This window comes from Lipophrys pholis (genome assembly GCF_963383615.2).
Source record: "Lipophrys pholis genome assembly, chromosome: 7".
In the NCBI taxonomy this organism is placed as follows: domain Eukaryota; kingdom Metazoa; phylum Chordata; class Actinopteri; order Blenniiformes; family Blenniidae; genus Lipophrys; species Lipophrys pholis.
Window position 1 is genome coordinate 9082002 of NC_137638.1, and position 19811 is coordinate 9101812.

Sequence of the window (19811 nt, forward strand, 5' to 3'; positions counted from 1 at the left end):
ACACTCTTAAGCCAAGAATAGGATCATGTCCAAACTGATCAATGACCCCCCCACCCCCCCGCCATGGAGTCCTGGTCAACAGCAGGAGCTCCTTCAGCAACAGCCCCGTCCCACTAAAGTACTCTACAGAGGAGATGCTTCCTTCCTGTGGCCATAAGACTCTCTAACTCCTCTGGTAAATAGTGCTTGCTGTGTTTTTCTGATAATTCCATTTTTCTATGCTTATACAACTCACCGCTTAGCCTGTTTAGCCCATTTAGCCCTGTATATATATATTTAACACATATTTAACACATTACCTATTACATTTTTATTCTGTCTTATTCATATTTGAACAAAATAGACAAAATAGAGTAGTATTCAGTTTTGTCTTTGTGGAGCAAAACTTCAAAGAATTTCCCTCTGAGATTAATAGAGTATTTCTATTCTATTCTATTCCCCTTATTAAATAACAATGCACACTTTCAATATATAGCAGCTATTTATCATTACTCTGCGACTTTAACACGATGCAGACTCTGGTTCGATATGCTGATGAAAGCGATCTTCGCCAGTTGCACGTTAGAAGACTTAAGTATGACTATAATGACTGCTCTATGAAAATAAGGCTGCATATGTAGGGTTTATGGGTATGACAGTATGCAAGCCAATGACAACAGGATAGCAAATAAATATAGTTAAATTCCCAAAACGAAAAATGTTGCTCAATGCAAACATTTTGAAAGTCTAATTGCACTATGACAATGGGAGTATATTCTTCTTAAAAACATCTGATCCTTTCTATTAACAAACTGTTATTAAAAATATAGATATATTGTTTTAAAAGTAAGTTCATATTTTGTCAGAAGTTGTGAAATTCCATATTTCAAAGTTTCAACTTGGTGTTTGTGTTCTTTCGTGAATAAGCCTTTTTTTTTTTTTTGTTGCAATTTATTATCATTACTCACAGTTTACACGTTGTCCCAGTACTTCAGTTGTTGGGAATATATTACCGGTTATTGAGATCCAACATGCACAAAAGTGGGACACCCAGAAGGTGGGAAAAATAGAAAAGAAACTGTGGCTAAAAGAATCTAACTAGTTTGTTGTCGAGTTGAATCCTCAAAAACTTTCCTGATGGAAAAAAGGGAGGTTACGGTCACCTTGACTTTTGATTTCTGGATAAAAAAAAAAAAAGAAAAACAACACTAATTAACGATCTAAATTTGTAGAAATTGCTTCAAGGTGTTAGGGAAAAAAAAAAAAAAAAAAGAAATCACATTTGTAAAAATTGTGACAGACAGAAGGAAACACAGATCAACAATTAAAACATTTGGCTCGTGGTTGTTTTCTGGTGGAGGCACAAAAATATCTCAAATCAACGATGTACGGTGTGCAGGTGATTATCGCTCGACATGTAACACGCTGCTTTCTGTGACATGCTGCAGTCTGTCTGAATGAACTTTCTGAATTCCGACTGTTGTTTTGTTGTTGACTTGAAGAACAGAATTCATAAAAGTGTGAATTCTTTTTTTTTTGTGCACAATGTTTTTAGAGGCCTTGATTAGAACCATTTGAACACCTCAGACTGTATTGGTAATGCTGTGGGTCTAAAGTTATTGTGATTTTCTTCAAAAAGACTAAGATTTGTATATTTACCAGAAAGGTTTTACTTGAATCAAAGAGTGATGGAAATTCTTTCCTGGTGGCATTTTAATTAATTTCCAAATTTCATGGCCCATTTACACGACAGCATTTCAAGTAAAAACACATCTTTTTTTTATTAAACTTTTCTGAAACAAAAATTTAAAAAACGAACATAGAAAAAGTTAAAACAAATAAAGAGGAAGAGAATAGATAACACAAATAACACAAAAACACGCCAAAAAACTAAAAAAGAATCGTAAAAAATGCTATTTAAATGATCTGAAGAGACCGGCAATAAAACTGGATTAGTAAGATTATGATGATAACGAGGACATTATTTTAAATCCAGGTTAAAAGGGTAGGAGTTTGAGCCATAAGAACATTTTTCTCATCAATGGCTGCTTATAATACATTGACGTTAAATACTGAGGAGTTATCATAAGACATGAGGAGACATTTATATTATTTAGAATACTTTTGTCTTCAGGCAAAGTGGAACGTGACCCTTAAAGAAACAAGTTTGGTTGTTTCCCTGAGTGGGATGGATCCTGAAACCAAGAGTTATCACCTTTATGAATCCCGCAGTGTGAGCAAACGGTAATATTTGCAGGTTGGTGAGAAGCACAGCAGAAACAGCATACAGTATTCATACTAAGGGCAAAAACAGCCCGAAGGCAAACTCCAGTCACACTCGGAGACGCGCTTGCCTTTGGCTCGGCGGCTGCAGAGAAACTTTCCCCACACAACTCATAAATGATGTCATCTGGAGCTGGTCTAATTGGTCAATTAGCGGCTGGTGTTTTCTCATCCAAACGAGACAGAACAAACAGGATAACCGCCAGGCAAAAAAAATTGTCTTTGAATAATTAAAACGACAGAGGAATTAAAGCGTGGAGGGAGGGAGAGCGAGAGCCGAAAGGTAAAGAGAGGAAAAGGAGGGACAGACACCCTGAGACAGGCTGATGGAGGGACAGCAGGAGACAGAAAAACCATCAAGGAAGATGGGAAAAAAAAGAAAAGAAAAGAAAGAGGCATGATGTAAGTGTTGAGGAGGTGCCAAGCAGAGCTTTAATTGTGCACCACCCCGGGGCAAAGCCCAAATCACACCGGACTTTGAAATGACAGCTTGATAGGATTTGGACAGCGGAGGAGAGAGAGAGAGGGGAGGGCGGGCAGCGAATTGAAAAAGAGGGAGGGGGTGGCCACAGTAACTAGATTGGGCCTGCTGTTCTCAATGAATCATTGCAAATTTGGGAAGATATTTCCGCTTGATATCTGCCCACTAAAATGAAGAAATGGCGCAGAGGGAGGCCAAGGAGTCGTTTTGAGTACGACTATGGAGGAGTTGTTAGGTTAATGCACTCGCTGGAGCGCCACTGAGGCCCGCAGACAAAAGGAGCTCTAATGGAGGATTGTACTGGGATGTTAATGTAATCACCTTGCATGCTTTTAAAAAAATTAAAATGATTATTTTTTTCTTTCTTCTGTATATTATTCAACCTAAATGTCACATCAGTGGTCATGAATGTGAACTCATGTGCCCAGGAGGGTTAACTACCATTTACTAGCTGATTTCTCCCTCAAATCAAATAGTCACCGTTAAAATCGCCTTTGCTTCCTCTGTGGACCCTGACACCCACCTTCTCCTACACCCCCCGCCCCCGCCTCAATCCCAGCCTTACACAAACAACGACATCTATGACAAATAAAGATCCACAGCTACATTTGTTCTAGACACCATGTGATCAAACAGAGATTAGCACATTGGACCAGATGCAGGATAATGGCAGGTTTGTGATCCCATGCAGTTTTGGTCTTTCCAACACATCTCACAGGGCAGAGCCGCGTCCCGAACTTAGATTATGTCCACGGCTGCTCAGTTATTTGTGAGCACATACTTTCAGGAAACTTCGCTCCAACATTTGAGCTTTCGTTTTTTTTTTTTTCCATTTTGTAGCTCATAAACCTTCTTGGATTTGAACTGCTCTGTTGATTCTTGTTGGTTTTCAACTCGCCGGGGACGGACATGAAGCGAGTTGAGGAAGGAAAAGGAAACTAAATGTCTCGGTGTAGTTTAGTTGTACGGCTCGGTTCAGAAGTAAGGGGATGTAAATGAAAGGCTGATATAATAAATAGCAATAATGCTCTTTCGTCGATGTGTTTTTCCTCAGAGTTGCATAATAACACAAGATATATATCTAATATGAGAATGACACTGTAAACTATCTACCAATATGTGTCACTTATTATGCATTTACAAATGTACAAGCGCTCACAATTTCATCCCTGACAACATTTTGTTGAGCTGTTTTGCCCATACCCAGGACGAGTCAAACACATTTTAGTTCAGGGGCCACATAAAGACCAATTTCATCTTGAGTGGGCCGGACCAGTAAAATAGTACAATATTAACTTTTAAATTACAACTTTAACATTTTGGGGGGTTTTGTGCAGCAGAGTATACAAGATGAAAACGTCTATATTTTCACAAAAAATAAACAATTCATACTGAAAATGACTACAATCTCAACTTCAAAAATAAATAAATAAATAAAATAAAGACAGCTTGTGGCTGTGTGAGAATTTCTTTTGTGTGTGTGTGTGTGTGTGTGTGTGTGTGTGTGTGTGTGTGTGTGTGTTAAGTTTAGGTGATCTGTTGGTCTTTCAGAAACCTTTTGATGTTTGCCATCAGGCTTGAATTTCATCCCGCCAAGAATGCCCTTCATCAACTCTCCTGCAAGTTGAACAATCTTGTGCAGTCGTTCAGTTGGGGTGACATATTGACTAACAGCGGGCTCTTCTGTTGACACTTCAGACAGAGCTGAATTCGCACGTACTGTGACTTCTTTGGCCAGTGACCGCATTAGTCTCCATGAGCTGGGAGCACAGTCTTCTGTCTGAACATGAAAAAAAAAAACGAGCCAAACCCAGAGGAAGTGTGACATTCAGAGAGCTCATATGATTGAGCTCTGTCAGGTTAGCTTCCACATTTCTACATGTTAAAAAAATGTGTTGACATTAAGTCGACAACATCCATAGAAAACTCTAGTAAAAATGTTGCTGTTGCAGAATCTGGAGGTCCCCGACTTCAACAAGTCCCATCGTCTCATTGTCAACTTTCGGTCGAAGAATTTAACCTGTCGCATTTATTCCATCTGTCAAAACAGCAAAAGCCTCATCAAATAAAAGCAGAGACCGAGTTGTGGCTTGACAGTCACCCAATCAACTCCTCATCATGATGCTTAATAAATGACAAGCAATAAATGACATTTTCTGACATGTGCTTGCCCGAGGCTTTTATTTTGGAAGTTAGACCTTCTCAACCTTCTCAACCGGTGCACGTGTAAACATCTCTAAACATCTTCTCCAACTATTTCAAGTTTTCCAACAGTTTATAATTGACCTCAATTGCATCAAAGTCCAGGATTGAGATTGTTCTTTTTTGACGGAGACTGATCTCATTGTTCTGTTTTCCCCATAATTATTTCCATCCATCCATTTAACTTGAAGCCGGTCCCATCGGACAGCGAGTGAAAGCAGGGCCAGCCTCAAAGCTATGTATGTTAGTGTCCTACAATTGGATTTATTTGTCATGAATTGTGACAAATATAAGTGTAAATCTTGGACGCCAATATATACTGCATCTCCAGGCTCATGTTAATACGCAGCCATAGTTTTTACCAAGTTAATGATCATTATTGACTGATGTCGGTCAATGATAACATCTCCATCAGGCGATTCACCAAGCCTTCCATGTCCAACCAGCCCTCTGAACCTTACACAATGAGGAGATGACCGGTTTTCCCTGACAGCACTTGTGCTCTATTGTAGATCTACTGCAGAGAATGGATGGACTGCCAGTCTGGATGCCAGCTTGGTTAAATTCAGAGCCACGAGCTGGGCGGCTGCCTGGGTGTGTGTGTGTGTGTGTCCCTGATCCACTGGCAAGATGAAGGCCAGTAGTAATGAGGATCTGGAGACCGGCTTCGACCGCACACGCACACATGTGCGAAGTCCACCGACAAAGATGAAGACGGGCGGAGGAAAAAGACAAACGCCGAGGCTTTGATGTGAGCCAGGATATGAGACGTAATCCCCGACACAAAGCGGCCGCGGAAGTTTAAACTCTGCGGCAGAGTCGGTGATTACGACCAAGCCTGAAAACGTGGCGCTCGGGCTCGGTTCAGCCAAGTCAAAATGCTGCAAATGAAAATGTTTCACTCCTCCGTGTGAAAGAAGGTGCGAGATGACTTCCGTGGATGCCGCCGCCGCCGCAGTGCATTTTGACAGATTTTAATGAAGCATATGTTTTCCTACTAAATGCATTACTAATGGTCGCAGCCAAATCCTGCTTTGTCTGCCTCGCGCGACAAATTTACAGATAGGAGCGTGACAAAAGTGACAGACCAGATAATTAAATTTGTAAGATGTTTTAATTAGGCAACGGAGGTATGCTAATCGTGAACGGGCATAATTTAGTCAGGAGCTCAGGCTGAGCTCACTATGGAAACAAAAAGGGCCAAAATGAGATGCCAAGCAAAAAAAAAAAAAACAACCCCAAAAAAAAAAACAGACAAACTGAAATGCAGCAACATTAATCACTACTTTTCATTATTTGAACATTTCTATTAGCCTCCCTTTCTGATCAGTTTTTTGCAAGCAATCTCTTAGAGAAAGACACATTTCTTATCTCACAAAGAAGAAAAAACTTGCAAAGCTTAAATTTAAAATATCAGATGTGTGAAGAAGGAGTTGCTATTCGGCTTTACTCTCCAATTAATCTATCAGTTGAGCCGTCAGTTACAATTTTTAATAGTTTGTCGGTGGCAAAGTGGTGTAGAAAGTGGCACTGTCACCTCACAGCAAGATGTTTGATTTCTTCATTTTCTGTATTTGTTCTCCCACAAAGACATGCAGGTCCGGTTAGTTAGTGACTTTAAGTTGTGTGTGTGTGTGTGTGTGTGTGTGTGTGTGTGTGTGTGTGTGTGTGTGTGTGTGTGTGTGTGTGTGTGTGTGTGTGTGTGCAGCTTGGAAAAAGCATGTCTAGAAATGCCAGTAAATGTGAAAATATCCCATTTAACATGTGAAGCTTCCATCCGACTGATCCAACAATTTATTTCACTTAAATGAACCAGCTATCAAAACAAGTTATTTTATGCTTAATGATTAAAGCAGTAAATCACAAATAACTTTAACGCCTATATTAAATCGAATTCAGTAATAGTAGGATGAGATAGAGGTTAGCAGTACTAGTCTGTACTTTTCTGTGTAGAATTTGCATGTTCTCTGTATGCATACATAGGATTTCTCCGGGTACTCCAAATAGCTTCTTTTCAGGGAAAACTGATCACACTTAACTAAATAATGCGAGGGTTCTTTACTCAACATCTTCAATAAATGTACAGTTTCTTTATTTCAACATTCCTGTACATCTAAAGATATCATCTTCAAAACAAATACATGGATATAAACCACTTTGCTGCACAGTGGACACTTCTAACTGAGCAGGTGAAGGAAACAAAGTGAACTCAATATTTCAGCATTGTCTAAGATAAAATATCCCTCACATTCTCTCCATGTCACATTTCACTGCAGATGGATTACACTCAGTTTTTGACTGCAGTCATCAGTAAATATATTATAGATGAATCCAACAGAACAGTCTCAGATAAAAACAGAGACGGAATCAGTTGTGTTCGGCTTTGTGCTGCGTGTTGTGGATGTCTAGCTGTTTGAAAACACATTAATATAATAACTATGGCATCGCCGCGCTGTGAAGAAGACCAAACAAGGAACTCTTCGTTGCAACCAGGTGTGTTGAGGTGAGGAAAGACCAACACCATGCAGGACAAGAACCACCAGGACTGTAGGATAGGAAACTCAAATCATTTCTTTTTTAATAACAATTGAGCTTATCTTTATGTTTGATATGTGGAGGGTTACCAGCAGACACCAGAAAAGGTAAATGTAGAAAGATAAGTAAATGAGTGCTGATGATGAGGAAGGCCAAAACAAACTCCTGTCCAGATAGATTTAATTCGTTGCAGTGTGTTGGAATAATTCCAGGTGTCGGTGCTACTCTCGCTTTGGTCCACTGTGTGGTGCTTTAGCGCCGAGTACTACAGCGTCCCAGCTGTGTTTCTCTCACAGAGATGATGTCAGAGTCGCAGTGCCGCCAAAAAAAAAAAAAAAAAAAAAGCATCCATCTCAAAGCTGCCCGTGCGGCGTTTCGCTCTGAAGCTGCAACTCCGAACAAACCCCACTTCATCACACCTGACGTCTACTGACTGAATCACAGCGATGTCTGCAATGTTGGTTTTACTTTTAGACTAGTTATCCATCAGCAGTGGACTGAAATACACCTTTGATCAGGTGAGAGCATAATGAGTGCCTGCCTGCAGATCCCTACTGAACCGTTTTGTCTCCTGGCTCTTTGTACTTTCAAAGTAAGGTCGGCAGAGTCGATTAGGGTGCACGGGGTCCTTAGAAACACAGTATTATTAGAAGCAAACAAAGAGAAACAACACTTAAGAGCCGTAGTAATTAGGAGCAGAGTCCAAGGAGGGCCTGTCACTATTTAAGTCAGCCATTTGTACTATAAACAACCCCCCCCCCCGCAGGTATATCACATTCATTCCTAAAGGGACTTAGAGGAGTCTCTGGAGACAAAGACTGATAGTGATCAGCCCGTAAAGACAGCCACCATACATCTGCACAGATGGACAAACACTCTTCCAAATGGATATAGATTTCACATACAAAAAAAAAAGGCATAAAAATAGCCGCGGTTTTCTACTTTATTAACAGCGTAAGATGAGTGCTCCACATTTCAAAGCATCTTGTTCCCAGAAGAGTTTAATTCATTTAGGAGGACAGGGAAGATGAGTGTTTCAGCTCGGAGCCACTGATTAAACCAACGATGGCCAGATGCCAGAACTTTTGTCCTCGCTGGGGTTTTTTTTAGGGTTTTTTTTTTTTTTGTTCCCTTCCATGACTCGGATCCGCACTAAAGAAACAACGAGCGTCATTCCATTTAAGCAAACCAAATTATTCGGCTTGCGCAACTTCCCATTTTTTCATTATGCACCTGTTGAGAGCACAAGTGACCTTGTTAACTCTGATGGAAACCTTTCATTTCAATCTGTGAGGCAAAGCCAGCTTTTCTTTCTTCTTTTAACAATACATTTACAAATCCAACAGGAGAGCCTTTGCTATCTAGTTGGCTGAAGGGGTTGCTTAGATTTATTTGTCTTTCACAGAGTTCCACCCGGCACAAAACCCCCTCCCCAAAAAAAAAAACCTTGACACGGCTCCATGAATTCCATTAACATACAAAGACGAGATTGTTATTCCATATATGCACTGGGAATCTGTACCTAATGGATTTAATGATCATTATAACAGAGGTCTTCAAAGCGTAGGAGGATGAGACAGAGCTGGGACCATATTTTACCAACTCGAAACATCACACACGTTTGTAATTGCAAATACTTTGTCTCATGTTGAGTAGGGACTTTTAGTTTTAATATCTGTTCAGACTTTATATATAGTCTGCAACTGTCGCAACTGTTTTTTCTTCTGTATTTTTCTTCAATCTTTTCCTTTTAAATCAAGTTTAAAAATGAACAACATGTTCACGCTCCAATTATTATATTCTAAACAGCAAAAGAAAAACTGTGCAAGAAAATAAACTTTCGTCTTGCATCGTTTTGGCTCGAGTATAATTCAACCCACCTGACGTGTAAAAAGGTTAAAATCTCACTTCACACAAAAAATATTTTCATTTTGTCCCCTCGATATGACCACACAACATATACAGTATTTGTCATTTTTCAGAACTTTTAAGTGTCTTTGTCAATTAGACATACGGTCCTAAAATGAGGAATGTTTGGGTCTGATGTCCTTTTTACCACTGCTGGGCAAATCTACCCACAGAATATGTGGCAATGTGAAAGTGTACACCTACATTAGTGGCATGAATCAGGAAAGAAACCATTAGCATTATTAAAATCATTTGGAAAACCTGCATAGATTTACTTTAGAGAGTACAAGCCCTCCACAGCTTGCCCTGGACTTTGAAGGAGCAAAAGTGAATAAGAGCATTTGGTATGCACGTGTTAAAAACTAGGCTGAGAATAAGAAAACAGACGATAAGATGGGGTATCACTACAATATATGAAGTTTGAATTAATAGGTTGCAAGGCAGTACAAAGATACCCTCAGTACAAAGATTCTGCACAAGTAATTTAATTTGAAAACTGCACCTATTTACGCTCTTTTGTGTCTTTTCTCTCAGCTTGAGTTTGATTGATTGTATTTGAATCCCGATGCTGACACAAAGTCCTTTTTAGCATTATTTTTTTTAACATACATACATATTGTAAACAGGAATGAGACTGTGGTTATAATGCTGTCCTGTTGTTGATCTTTAACTGAACAGGGAGGTTGAACCCACCTTATTGCCTCCGTCATGCAGGGCCCAGCCTGAGCGCTTCACCCCGAATGCAACATGGGAGCCGGAGGCGTCCAGACAGGTAACGGGATGATCGTAGACGGAGTGGAGCGTCCGCGGCTTCTCCTCCCGAGGGTCCAGCATGTACACGGTCTCTCCAGCAGCCAGAGTGGCCAGTGGGCACTGCTGCCCCCTACCTGCCACCAAAACCACACTCTCCACCTGCCATTCAAAACAAAGGAGAGGCACAGTTATAGAGATTTTTCAGAGCATCACCGACTTTTGTCAAAGATCTCGTTCGGTCACAATCTTCTCTGTGTTTTGTGTGTAGAATGAATATAAAGTGTATAAACTGCCTTTGTAAAAGAACACGTCACAAAGAGAATGAACTGATTGTTTTAAGACTTTACATTGATTTTTTATTTTTTCGTGAACGCTTTCGTTGTACAACTCACCTGTAAAATAAGGCTTAAAATTGAGGGATGAAACAATAAAGTCGATTGTTTCAAATGGGGCTGTATGACACACGTGTAGTGTTCTGCCTGAAGCAGACGGGTGTCAGCACACCCTCACTTTGGAAGGTTGATCGCGGACTTCAAAGGTCTATATTACTACACTGAGTTTATATTACACATAGAACATTTTAAAGGTTCTATCTTGTCGTCAGATTGCCTTTTTTTTTTTTAACATTGACTTCTCCGTTAAACCTGTTTATTAAATGTTGCTCAATTACACTGGTGAGTCTCGGATCTTATTTTGATCAATTAGTTTCTAACTTGACTGTGTAACTTCAATAATGTTAAGGTGAACACTTAAACCAATTAATAAGTTGCAAGTTGGCTTCAGAAATATTAGAGAGTTAAACTAAAAGTGCTTTATTTAAGTGCAACTGTCCTCGAGCTGCCCACCGCTCGGGGTGGGCGGGTGCATGACACACTTGTATTTCAGAGCCGTCAGACAGAAATCCCACTTCCCTGCAGTGCTGCTCGGGTGAACTGCACTTAAACGATGGGAAATAAAAGAGACGTACTCGCATATAACCAGCCGAGTTTGTCAGTACCTCTCATCTAATTTTCAAAAAAAAGTCAGCCTAGTCAGAAAACAATCTGACAAATAAGTTGGATATTAACCTGCACAGCAGGAGATCGTTTACCCAAAGACACTGTGATCCTGCACAGTCTGAGAAGATAATGCAGCTTATACTGACCATAGCAACTTAAGTTTGCTAAAAGTAAAGCAAAAACTAATTATCTCCAGTGTCCTGCCAGGAAAAAATGGCAGTTTCTCTGGTTGGAGTCTGCTGGTTTTTATGAGAAGAATTACATGACTTGTGTAATTATCTTATGCTTCCATGTTGATGCAGTGGCATGATTTTCCTTCCTGAGTCCTTGCCGACTCCTATCTAATGCATGAAACACAAGTACTTCATATAAACATGCTTCATTTGTTTTTTTGTTTTTTTTTTAAATCGGACAACTGATAATAGGCACCCGACCACAAAGACCAGAGACATTTCATCCGCATGAAGACGGCCGACTCACGGCTTTGGGAAGCTGAGCCCGGCACACGGTCCTCCAGTAGCCGCAGTCGTTGGCCTGGTCGAGTCGGACGTCTCGTTCAGAGGCGGAGACCAGGGCGGGGCTGTCGGGGCTCAGGGCCAGAGCCTGGACCCTCCCCGCGCTCTGATAGTGGTGGATGGGCACGCCGCCCGTCTCTGTGCTCCACAGGTCCACACAACCTACACCCAAAACACAGTCCTTTAATCAGTTCAAATTGTTATAATGCATTAAAACATTTAAAGCATCACAACTGGGACACGTATATCATATATTAGGTACACGTGAGAATTAAAGATGGAGGCGAGTTTTCCAGGATGAATTGTAATTAAATCACTAAAACTGACCACTATTCATCCATTCACCTTTTATTGCCATATTCAAGTGTGTGTGTGGGGTTTCAATGAAGAGACTGAAAGATCTGAAGCAGACTGCAGAAGATCTGCGCTTCGTTCTCCAAGACAACTTTAGTACAACGTCCTTGAAGCTGATGCTGCTTAGATGGCAAACACTCGGAAAATACGGATTAATTTCCTTCCGATTGTCTTTTAATCAAATGATGATAACGAACTGTCACACCGGGTGCAAACCTTTGCACAGTGCTGCATGTGTGAAGAAATATTACAGGCAATACTTATTTCCATAACAAATCATTGCTGTTTTGTGGTTTTGCAAAAAAAAATAAAGACCAAGGTGATCGTGAACTTCTTTAAAAATCTGAAAATTTGGCTGTGTGAAGAGAAGGGCTCCGACCACACGGCTGTTTCATTGGAAGTGATATCACAAAGCCAATGTTCAGGCTTCGAGACTTCTGAACATCAGACAGGCATCTTCTTTATCACTTTTGTAAAATGCTGATACAAATCTGTGAGCTGCTTATTTTATGTATTCTTTTTTACTTGTTTTAATGTATTTTATTAGTTTTTTTTTTAAGGTTTTAATTAGAATCCAAAGATAAATGTGTCTATCCCTGGATGGGGGACACCCTGGAAATGTTCCCGTTTCTTAATTTGAGCCCGGTGGAAAACGTTTTCAGAAACCAACCACTTCCTTATGGAAACATAAAGTTCCTCACGGCTCACCACCCCCCCCACACGTACCATCTTCGTACGCTGCAGCAGCCACTGCGTCGTTGACCTGGACGTGGCTAACATGCGGCCTCGGTTCCGCGTTGGCCGACAGCCCGTTGGCCTTCAGGTAGGAAGCCGCCGAGTCCCAGTGCAGCGTGTCCCACAGCCTCACGTCGCCGGACGTGTACCTTTGACAGGAGCAAAGCTAAAGTTGAGAAGGGCTGCGCGGACCAAAAAAAGATTCTGGGGAATTGTGAGGAATTGGAAGTTTAGTCTTTGGCGAATACCTGACGTCACCCTCTCACCGCTGAATCATTTCCCCGCTCGCACTTTCGTCCTTTACTCACTCTGACTTGTTACTTTGTCTTCTAATGTTTTTGTTCCGTGATCTTTGGAGGATTACGATGGTGTTGTTTGGGCGAAACAAAGCCGAACATTTCACCCCGCCTCACTTTCGCCACATCAAATGCTACTGATGAAGTAAACAACACAGCTCTGAAGACTCCCCATTATAACTGGAAACTAATTATTATCAAGGCTGAACTGGATTTCTGATGTTTGTCACGAATCGCCATGAAACTTCGAAACACCTCATTCATAAATTGGATAAATTCTCACTTTGGTTAAACTGGAACCAAAATCTAGACTTTACTCATTCACAATAAATCAGAATGTGAAAATCTAAAACTACTTTTTACCAACTGATTAACTCTCAATAGTCTTATTATTTAATCTAATCAAAATGTTTTTTTTGTTTTTTTTTGCATTTTTAACTGTTTTAATCAAGATCAAAATCAAGAGTGTGTAGTGGGAAAAAAAATGCATTCCTCTGTTACTTTTTAATTTAAAAAAAGCACATTCCTTTTTATTTTTAACATTTGCTACAAGGAAAAAAATTACATAAAATATAACTTCTTAGCATTTAACTTAACGGAGGAGAATAAAAAACAAACAAAAACAATTTTAAAAAGATTTAAAGAGAAATAAAGGGAAACTTCATATATCAAAAAAAACAACCGGTTGATCAAGATGGATTCATCAGGTTGTCTTTTTAATTTTTTTAATGAAATATAAATTCAGTTTTTTCCTTGTCAAACAGCTAAGCAGGATGTTAAAGGGTGAAAGAAAATAAAAATATGACATGATGAGCTTATGAAGTTTTAACAATTTAACCCCCCCCCCCGCAAGAAAATATGTCTTTAATAGCCTGAAATGTGAACTACAGGTCATGTGCAGCCTGACTTTAGTGGTAAATGTTCTGCCTTTTGCTTCTCTCCACAACAGATTGATCTCATCACACTGACAGGCTTCTTCTCCTCCTCTCTCCTCTGTTCTCCACCCCCCTCCTCCTCCTCCTCCTCCCCCCATCATCTCGCCGCGGGAGCCGACACACTGCCAGAGCTGCCACCTCCACAGATACCAGGGTGTCTGAGCAAGTTCCTGCCTGGCGGTCGCAGCATGTCACACACTATCAGCCAGATTACATGCGTGTTACAAGTTGTTCACGTGAACTTCTGCGGAGGGTAAAGTTAGTTGAAAATCTGCCGAGGTGAAACCAGTGACCCCAGTTTGGTTTAGCAAGAAAAACTTAATGAAACATAATTGGTCTTTGCTGCTGTATGTTATCATGTAGTGTGCTGCTGTCGTTTATTTCATTCATTCCGTCTTGATGCTGCTGAGGGATTCCACTGAACTACACCTGACCAAAGACCACGATAGCTGCTAATGCTCATGTCTATTTACAGTATATTTGTGTATATTTTTTACAGTTTTACTGTGCTTTTAAAAAACAAATCCTGTTTCTACTGTGTTTTCACAGTCTTATACCTTCTGCACAACAAATCGCCCTTCAAGGGACAAACAATACATTTGAAGTTGGAGTTGGTTGTTGCGTTTGGCTCTCTGTTCGAGCCTCTCTCTTTTTTTGAGAAATGTAAAATAACATTTTATACCATCGCCCCGAGCTTCATCTTCATCGCCATCACCAACATCTTCATTATCTTAGCTTTCTTGTGGATAAAACTATGTATTATGCCAGTTTCGTAGTATTTTTATTTATCTTAACATCTTAATCATCCTAGAGAAAAAGTTTGAAGCCCTCTGACGGTGCTAACCACTCCCAATGCCATGTTCAACCCAATTTAAAGACTAAACTGGCATCAGCATCTGGGTAATTTGTTGTGTTCATGCATGCTTTAGTTGACATAAAATGCAGGATTACCATGTGCAGCTTCAGCCGGAGGTGGATGATTAAGCACTGCTACCTATTTAGTGCTAAATTCCATTATACTGCTTTCTAACATGATTTACTAGAAGAAAGTTAATGACTCTTGATCACTCTGAACTGCCATTGATTTTTCTCTCGATAAACACTGATCTAAAACCCCCTTTAAATACCAGTAATGAGGAAAGTATTGGCTCAAGTAAATGAGTCAATAGCAGTGGCACAAAGAAGAGGATTTAATCTCAGGTTCGGGTTACTGGATGAGCTTTCTGTTCATGTTGGGACTGTTTTGGTGTTGTGTGTCTTGCATCTGTTGAGATGGGACTATATGAACATGCTGTCCTCTCCGGTGGGCCGCAGCAGGGACTGAGGGGAATCTAATCACGCTGTTCCCTGGAGACGCTGCGCATGTCCTTGTGGGCAGTCGATCAGGTCTACTGTGGTCGCTCACAATCTATCACTGTCTCAGACCAGCTTTTATCAGGCGGCACTTCATACACTCCTCCCTCAACGACTGCATTCTGTGTATTGATTATGGCTTTTTGATTTTTCAATTGATTTCTCTTTTCTTTTTTTTACGTATTTACAGTTTAAAGATCTCCAGCTTGATCAAATCATGAAAGGACACTTTCTTGAATAAATTCCAAAGTGAAAGAATTCCCTTCAATATTTAAGATTATTCTTTATCTGCAGAGTCAAGCATGAGTTTCATTGTTTTGAGTGTTTGTTTGATTTCTTAGCAGTCTGATGTTTTGGTTCCTTTTTGTTTCCGGGAACAACAAATGTTACTTATTTTGATATTTAAAAAACAAATTCTGAAAAGTATTAACTTAGATAGCCTTGCTGGAGCTTATCACCCTTTTCAATGTTACCATCTGCTGCTTCTTGTCATCCTGAACAGAAGACAGTACAGAAACTTGAGTAAACCCCACATATCTCCTCACCTGTTTTTTTCCCTCGATTAATTTTTTTTTCAATAATCCGACATCTGTAGCTGCAAGAAATGCATCACTGCTCATACGATTCACCTCTGAAGACGTTCAACCATTAGACTCTGTTTCAAGAGATTAAGTCAATGATAAAGAGTCATATATCCTTAACTAAACACACAATTTTATAAGTAAGATTTATACCCCCCTTGAGACTTATACGAGACGATTTGGAGTGACAGAGACACGAATGCGAATGAGCAGAGCTGCATATTAACATACGACAGATGTAAAAAAAAAGTGACAGTCCAACATCCTTGAAACTTACCCCGCCAGCACAAAGTTGTCACACGAGCTGACGTCACACAGCAGCTTCCCCAACTCAAACTGCAGCTGGCTGATGGCGCCCACTCGATTCTAGAAGAAATATAATAGTCAGTTGAAACTTCCCTCCAGTGACATAAACAGAAGGGGGGGGGGGGGGGGGGGGGGTGTAGTTAGATGAACCTGCCTTCCAGTTGTAGCGGACGGTTTTGGCAGAGTTCCTGCAATCCCGCAGCGTGCTCTTCCAGCAGGGGGAGTCGGACACGCCAGCGTCCTGGTGGAAACCCTCCTTCACACACATCCTGAACCAGAGCACGCTGTCCTCTGCAAGGACTCTCCATGCTTTGCTCACCTGGGAGGAAATGGGACAGTGAGTCAGCATACATTATGGGCCTGCATCACTTATTTGTGTTTAATGAGCCAGGCCGCCTGCCAAAGAGCCTGCATGCGTCTCATGCTGAAGGTCTGAAGCCTGCAGAATCCAATTTGCTAATCAGTGCTTAATTAAGTCGCAAAAGGTTTTTTTTTGTTTTTTTTAAAGATGAGCTAAGCAATTCAGCAGGTTCGTAAGGAAGTGCAAGGTAGCCGGAAATTTCAGGGCATCGAGTCCAAAGAATGACATCAACATTCTGAAAACGTGGTGATGAAAGAGGAGCCACATTCTTAGAGACGGGCTGCAATTTGACTCGCTTTTATCGACCACACTGTTTCAGCCTCCAGACAATCCCAACAATCAATAACACCAGATTGTTAACATTTTGGAAATCTTAATTTGTCAGCATTTAGTGAAACATAGCAATACCCCCCCCCCCCCCCCCCCCCCCCCCCCCCCCCCCCCCCACTGGTTGCTTAATAAGTAATTGCGATGCGACTTCACCAAAACTAATCATCTTCTCTCCGTGTTTCATTTGAACAGATTTTAAAACTCCAAACTGTTTAACATGACAGGATTTCACTGTGACATATCAGATTTTTATTATTTATCATTTAATTTTATTCAGTTCTGGGGTGTGCAATTTAAAAATGCAAGTCAAATATGACATAAATGAATTATGGTTGTCTCACAGCAAAAAACATCTGTGTTCAACTACCAGTCGGCCCTTTCTGTGTGGAGTTTGCATGTACCCCCCCGTGTGTGCATCTGAGTCCAAAAACATGCGTGTGAGACTAAAGCTGTGAATATGAGTGTGTGTGGTTGTCTGTCTCTCTGTGTTTGCCCTGTGATTGATGGATGGATGGATGGATGGATGGATGAGTGTCTTCGATACAATTAAATCCTTGTCATTGCACAGTAAGGTTGATATCATCTGTATCTTCATTCAAATTAATCAGCACTTTGTGCTTTTAGTCTAACCTCTTCTTCTGAACTTCATGGCCAAGCTTACCTGAGCACATCTCCCGAGTTCAGTGCGGTCAAGGTACTGGAAGATCTTCAAGGCTAACTCGTAGGGGAGCTCGATGTCAAAGAAGGGAATGTCATTAACCTCGTTCTGCAAGAAGTGGAAAGAATAGCATCACACATTGCAGTATACATACACAGGTGATTGTGGCCCAGCAGCACCGCCATGCTTCTCGTACCAGATCCTGAATGAGCTGATCCACCAGCTCCTCTTCTTTCTTGACCTTCCTCTGAGGCTGCTCTCGTTGCAGGGCAGCACTGCAGACACCGGTTCTGTTGTGGTACTGCCTCTTCCTCCTGCTCCTCTCCTCCTCGAGCCGCTCCAGTAGTGGACTGGTCCTCCCATCCAGCAGACTGCGAGCAATGGACACATAGTCCGGCTGCTCCTCTGCAGCTTCTCCTCCTCCGGAGCCTCTCACGTCCTCAGCGCAGCCACTTTCTTCTACTTTAGACGAACTGCGGGTCTTGGAAAGGTTCTTTAGTTTTCTTTTGACTGACTGACCAGAAGCAGCCTGGGAGGAAGAGGAGGCAGATGATGAGGAAACGCAAACAGGTCGCGAGTCTTCTGTTTTACCAGTTAGTTCTCGTTTCCAACGCTCCCTGAACACATCAAGATCGTTCCCCGCCATTGTTCTCAGTCATTATTGACGAAACATTTTTTGTAAAGCGTTATAGGGCAGAATGCAATGAACTAAAAGGTCAATTCGGGAGAATTGTTGCTCCACATGAAATTAGCACGGGGTCCTTTAGTATAAACAGTCCGTGGGGAAACACAGAGATGCGGCACCATGGTTCCGCGTGTTTTATTATTCCGCACTTTTATTATAGACGCGTCGATTGTTAAGGATATAAAATGTTATTTTGCAAACTAAAAGGTACATATATGCAACTATAAACACAGATACTCAATATTCACACATCCAAATAGTGTTTATGCTCAAGAAAAAATAATAAAAGTGTGTTTTATACAGTTTGAAGCAACGTGACGAGAACACAATGTCCTGGACGTCCCCACAACAAAAGACTCCTCAGCAAACAGGAGATATTCAAGAGTTAACCATTGCAGCTCTCTTTTGGGAAAAGATGATGTAAACCCCAAACCATGTGACACTGTAATGAATAATACAGTAGAGAGGTGGGGAGAGAAAAGGGGGGAACGCAAACACAGTTAAGGTTTGATGAGAGGAGAGAAGGAGGGTCATATATCCTCCAGACTTGAAAGCGAGAGGAGCGGCTGCAAGTGTCCGAGAAGATGTGCTGGCTGCGGACTGACCAGCCTCTACTCCTGCCGGGGGGCTCCAGCTGCGGCGCCCGCCGGGTATCGCCCTGCTCCGCGGCTCAGCTGCTGGCCTCCCGCCTGCGGAGGATCGGGGACCGACTGGAGAAGCGCTGGGCGGTCGCCGGGGAGGCGGACGCCGGGTTCGGCTGCAGGGACGCGGCGGCGGCGGCGGCGGTGAGCGGAGGAGGCCACCTGAAGGGCTTCCTGTGCATGGCGGTGCGACTCACCGTGCTCGTGCTGATTGTCGCGAGGCGACACCTGTAGGGCGCGAGGCTGCGACACCAGCAACAGGTGAGTCACGTCACCTGCACGCGGGGGAAGATGGATGACGTGACCTGTTGTCAGTTTTACGTTACATTACATTACGTTACTTCATAGTCCAATATCAACAATTAAGTCAATAAACACCTGCTAGTGAGAAAGACATCGAAAATACAAGAGTCACCAGCAGGCCAGTGTGCCAGCCACAGGACAACTTAATGTCCTTAATGGCTTTTTTTCTTCTTTTAAAAACAACAAATACTTAAATTCATATTGAAGTTTGATAATACTTTCATCCTAAACTTCATTAATATGGCAAAACAGAAGCATGACGCTCTTTTAAACACATGTGTCTTCACATTGTTTTCAACATTGTTATGTACATATGCAGCAGTTATTATATATACACCTTGTTTCTAAAAACTGGGTGCACTTTTCTTTTTTCCTTTCTCTCTTTCATTCTCTATCGTCTGTATTTCTAAATAATCCTTTAATAAAAAAAAAATTGTTTACACATTTGCAAATGTGTCAGATAGATAGATAGATAGATAGATAGAATATCTGAGATAACATTTATAATCTAGCTAATTAGCTAATGAATTACTTTAAAAAATACTGTTCAAATTTCGAATCCTATATATTTTTGGGTTTATTTTCACATTATAGATGTCAAAATAAGATTAATTCACAT

General features: G+C 41.1%; 1 protein-coding gene across 1 annotated transcript in view; it reads right to left on the reverse strand.

Moving 5' to 3' along the window:
- fbxw8 (F-box and WD repeat domain containing 8) overlaps positions 1 to 18331 on the reverse strand; it is a 27273-nt gene extending 8942 nt beyond the window's left edge. Inside the window, exons 1-7 of the mRNA XM_080467025.1 lie at positions 17760 to 18331; positions 17567 to 17671; positions 16369 to 16533; positions 16186 to 16274; positions 12735 to 12892; positions 11620 to 11816; positions 10082 to 10300 (exon numbers count right to left, since the gene is read on the reverse strand). Coding sequence (XP_080323151.1) covers positions 10082 to 10300; positions 11620 to 11816; positions 12735 to 12892; positions 16186 to 16274; positions 16369 to 16533; positions 17567 to 17671; positions 17760 to 18209 — 1383 coding nt within the window. The 5' untranslated portion in view covers positions 18210 to 18331. The remainder of the gene's footprint in view (positions 1 to 10081; positions 10301 to 11619; positions 11817 to 12734; positions 12893 to 16185; positions 16275 to 16368; positions 16534 to 17566; positions 17672 to 17759) is intronic.
- Between the last annotated feature and the right edge of the window lie 1480 nt (positions 18332 to 19811).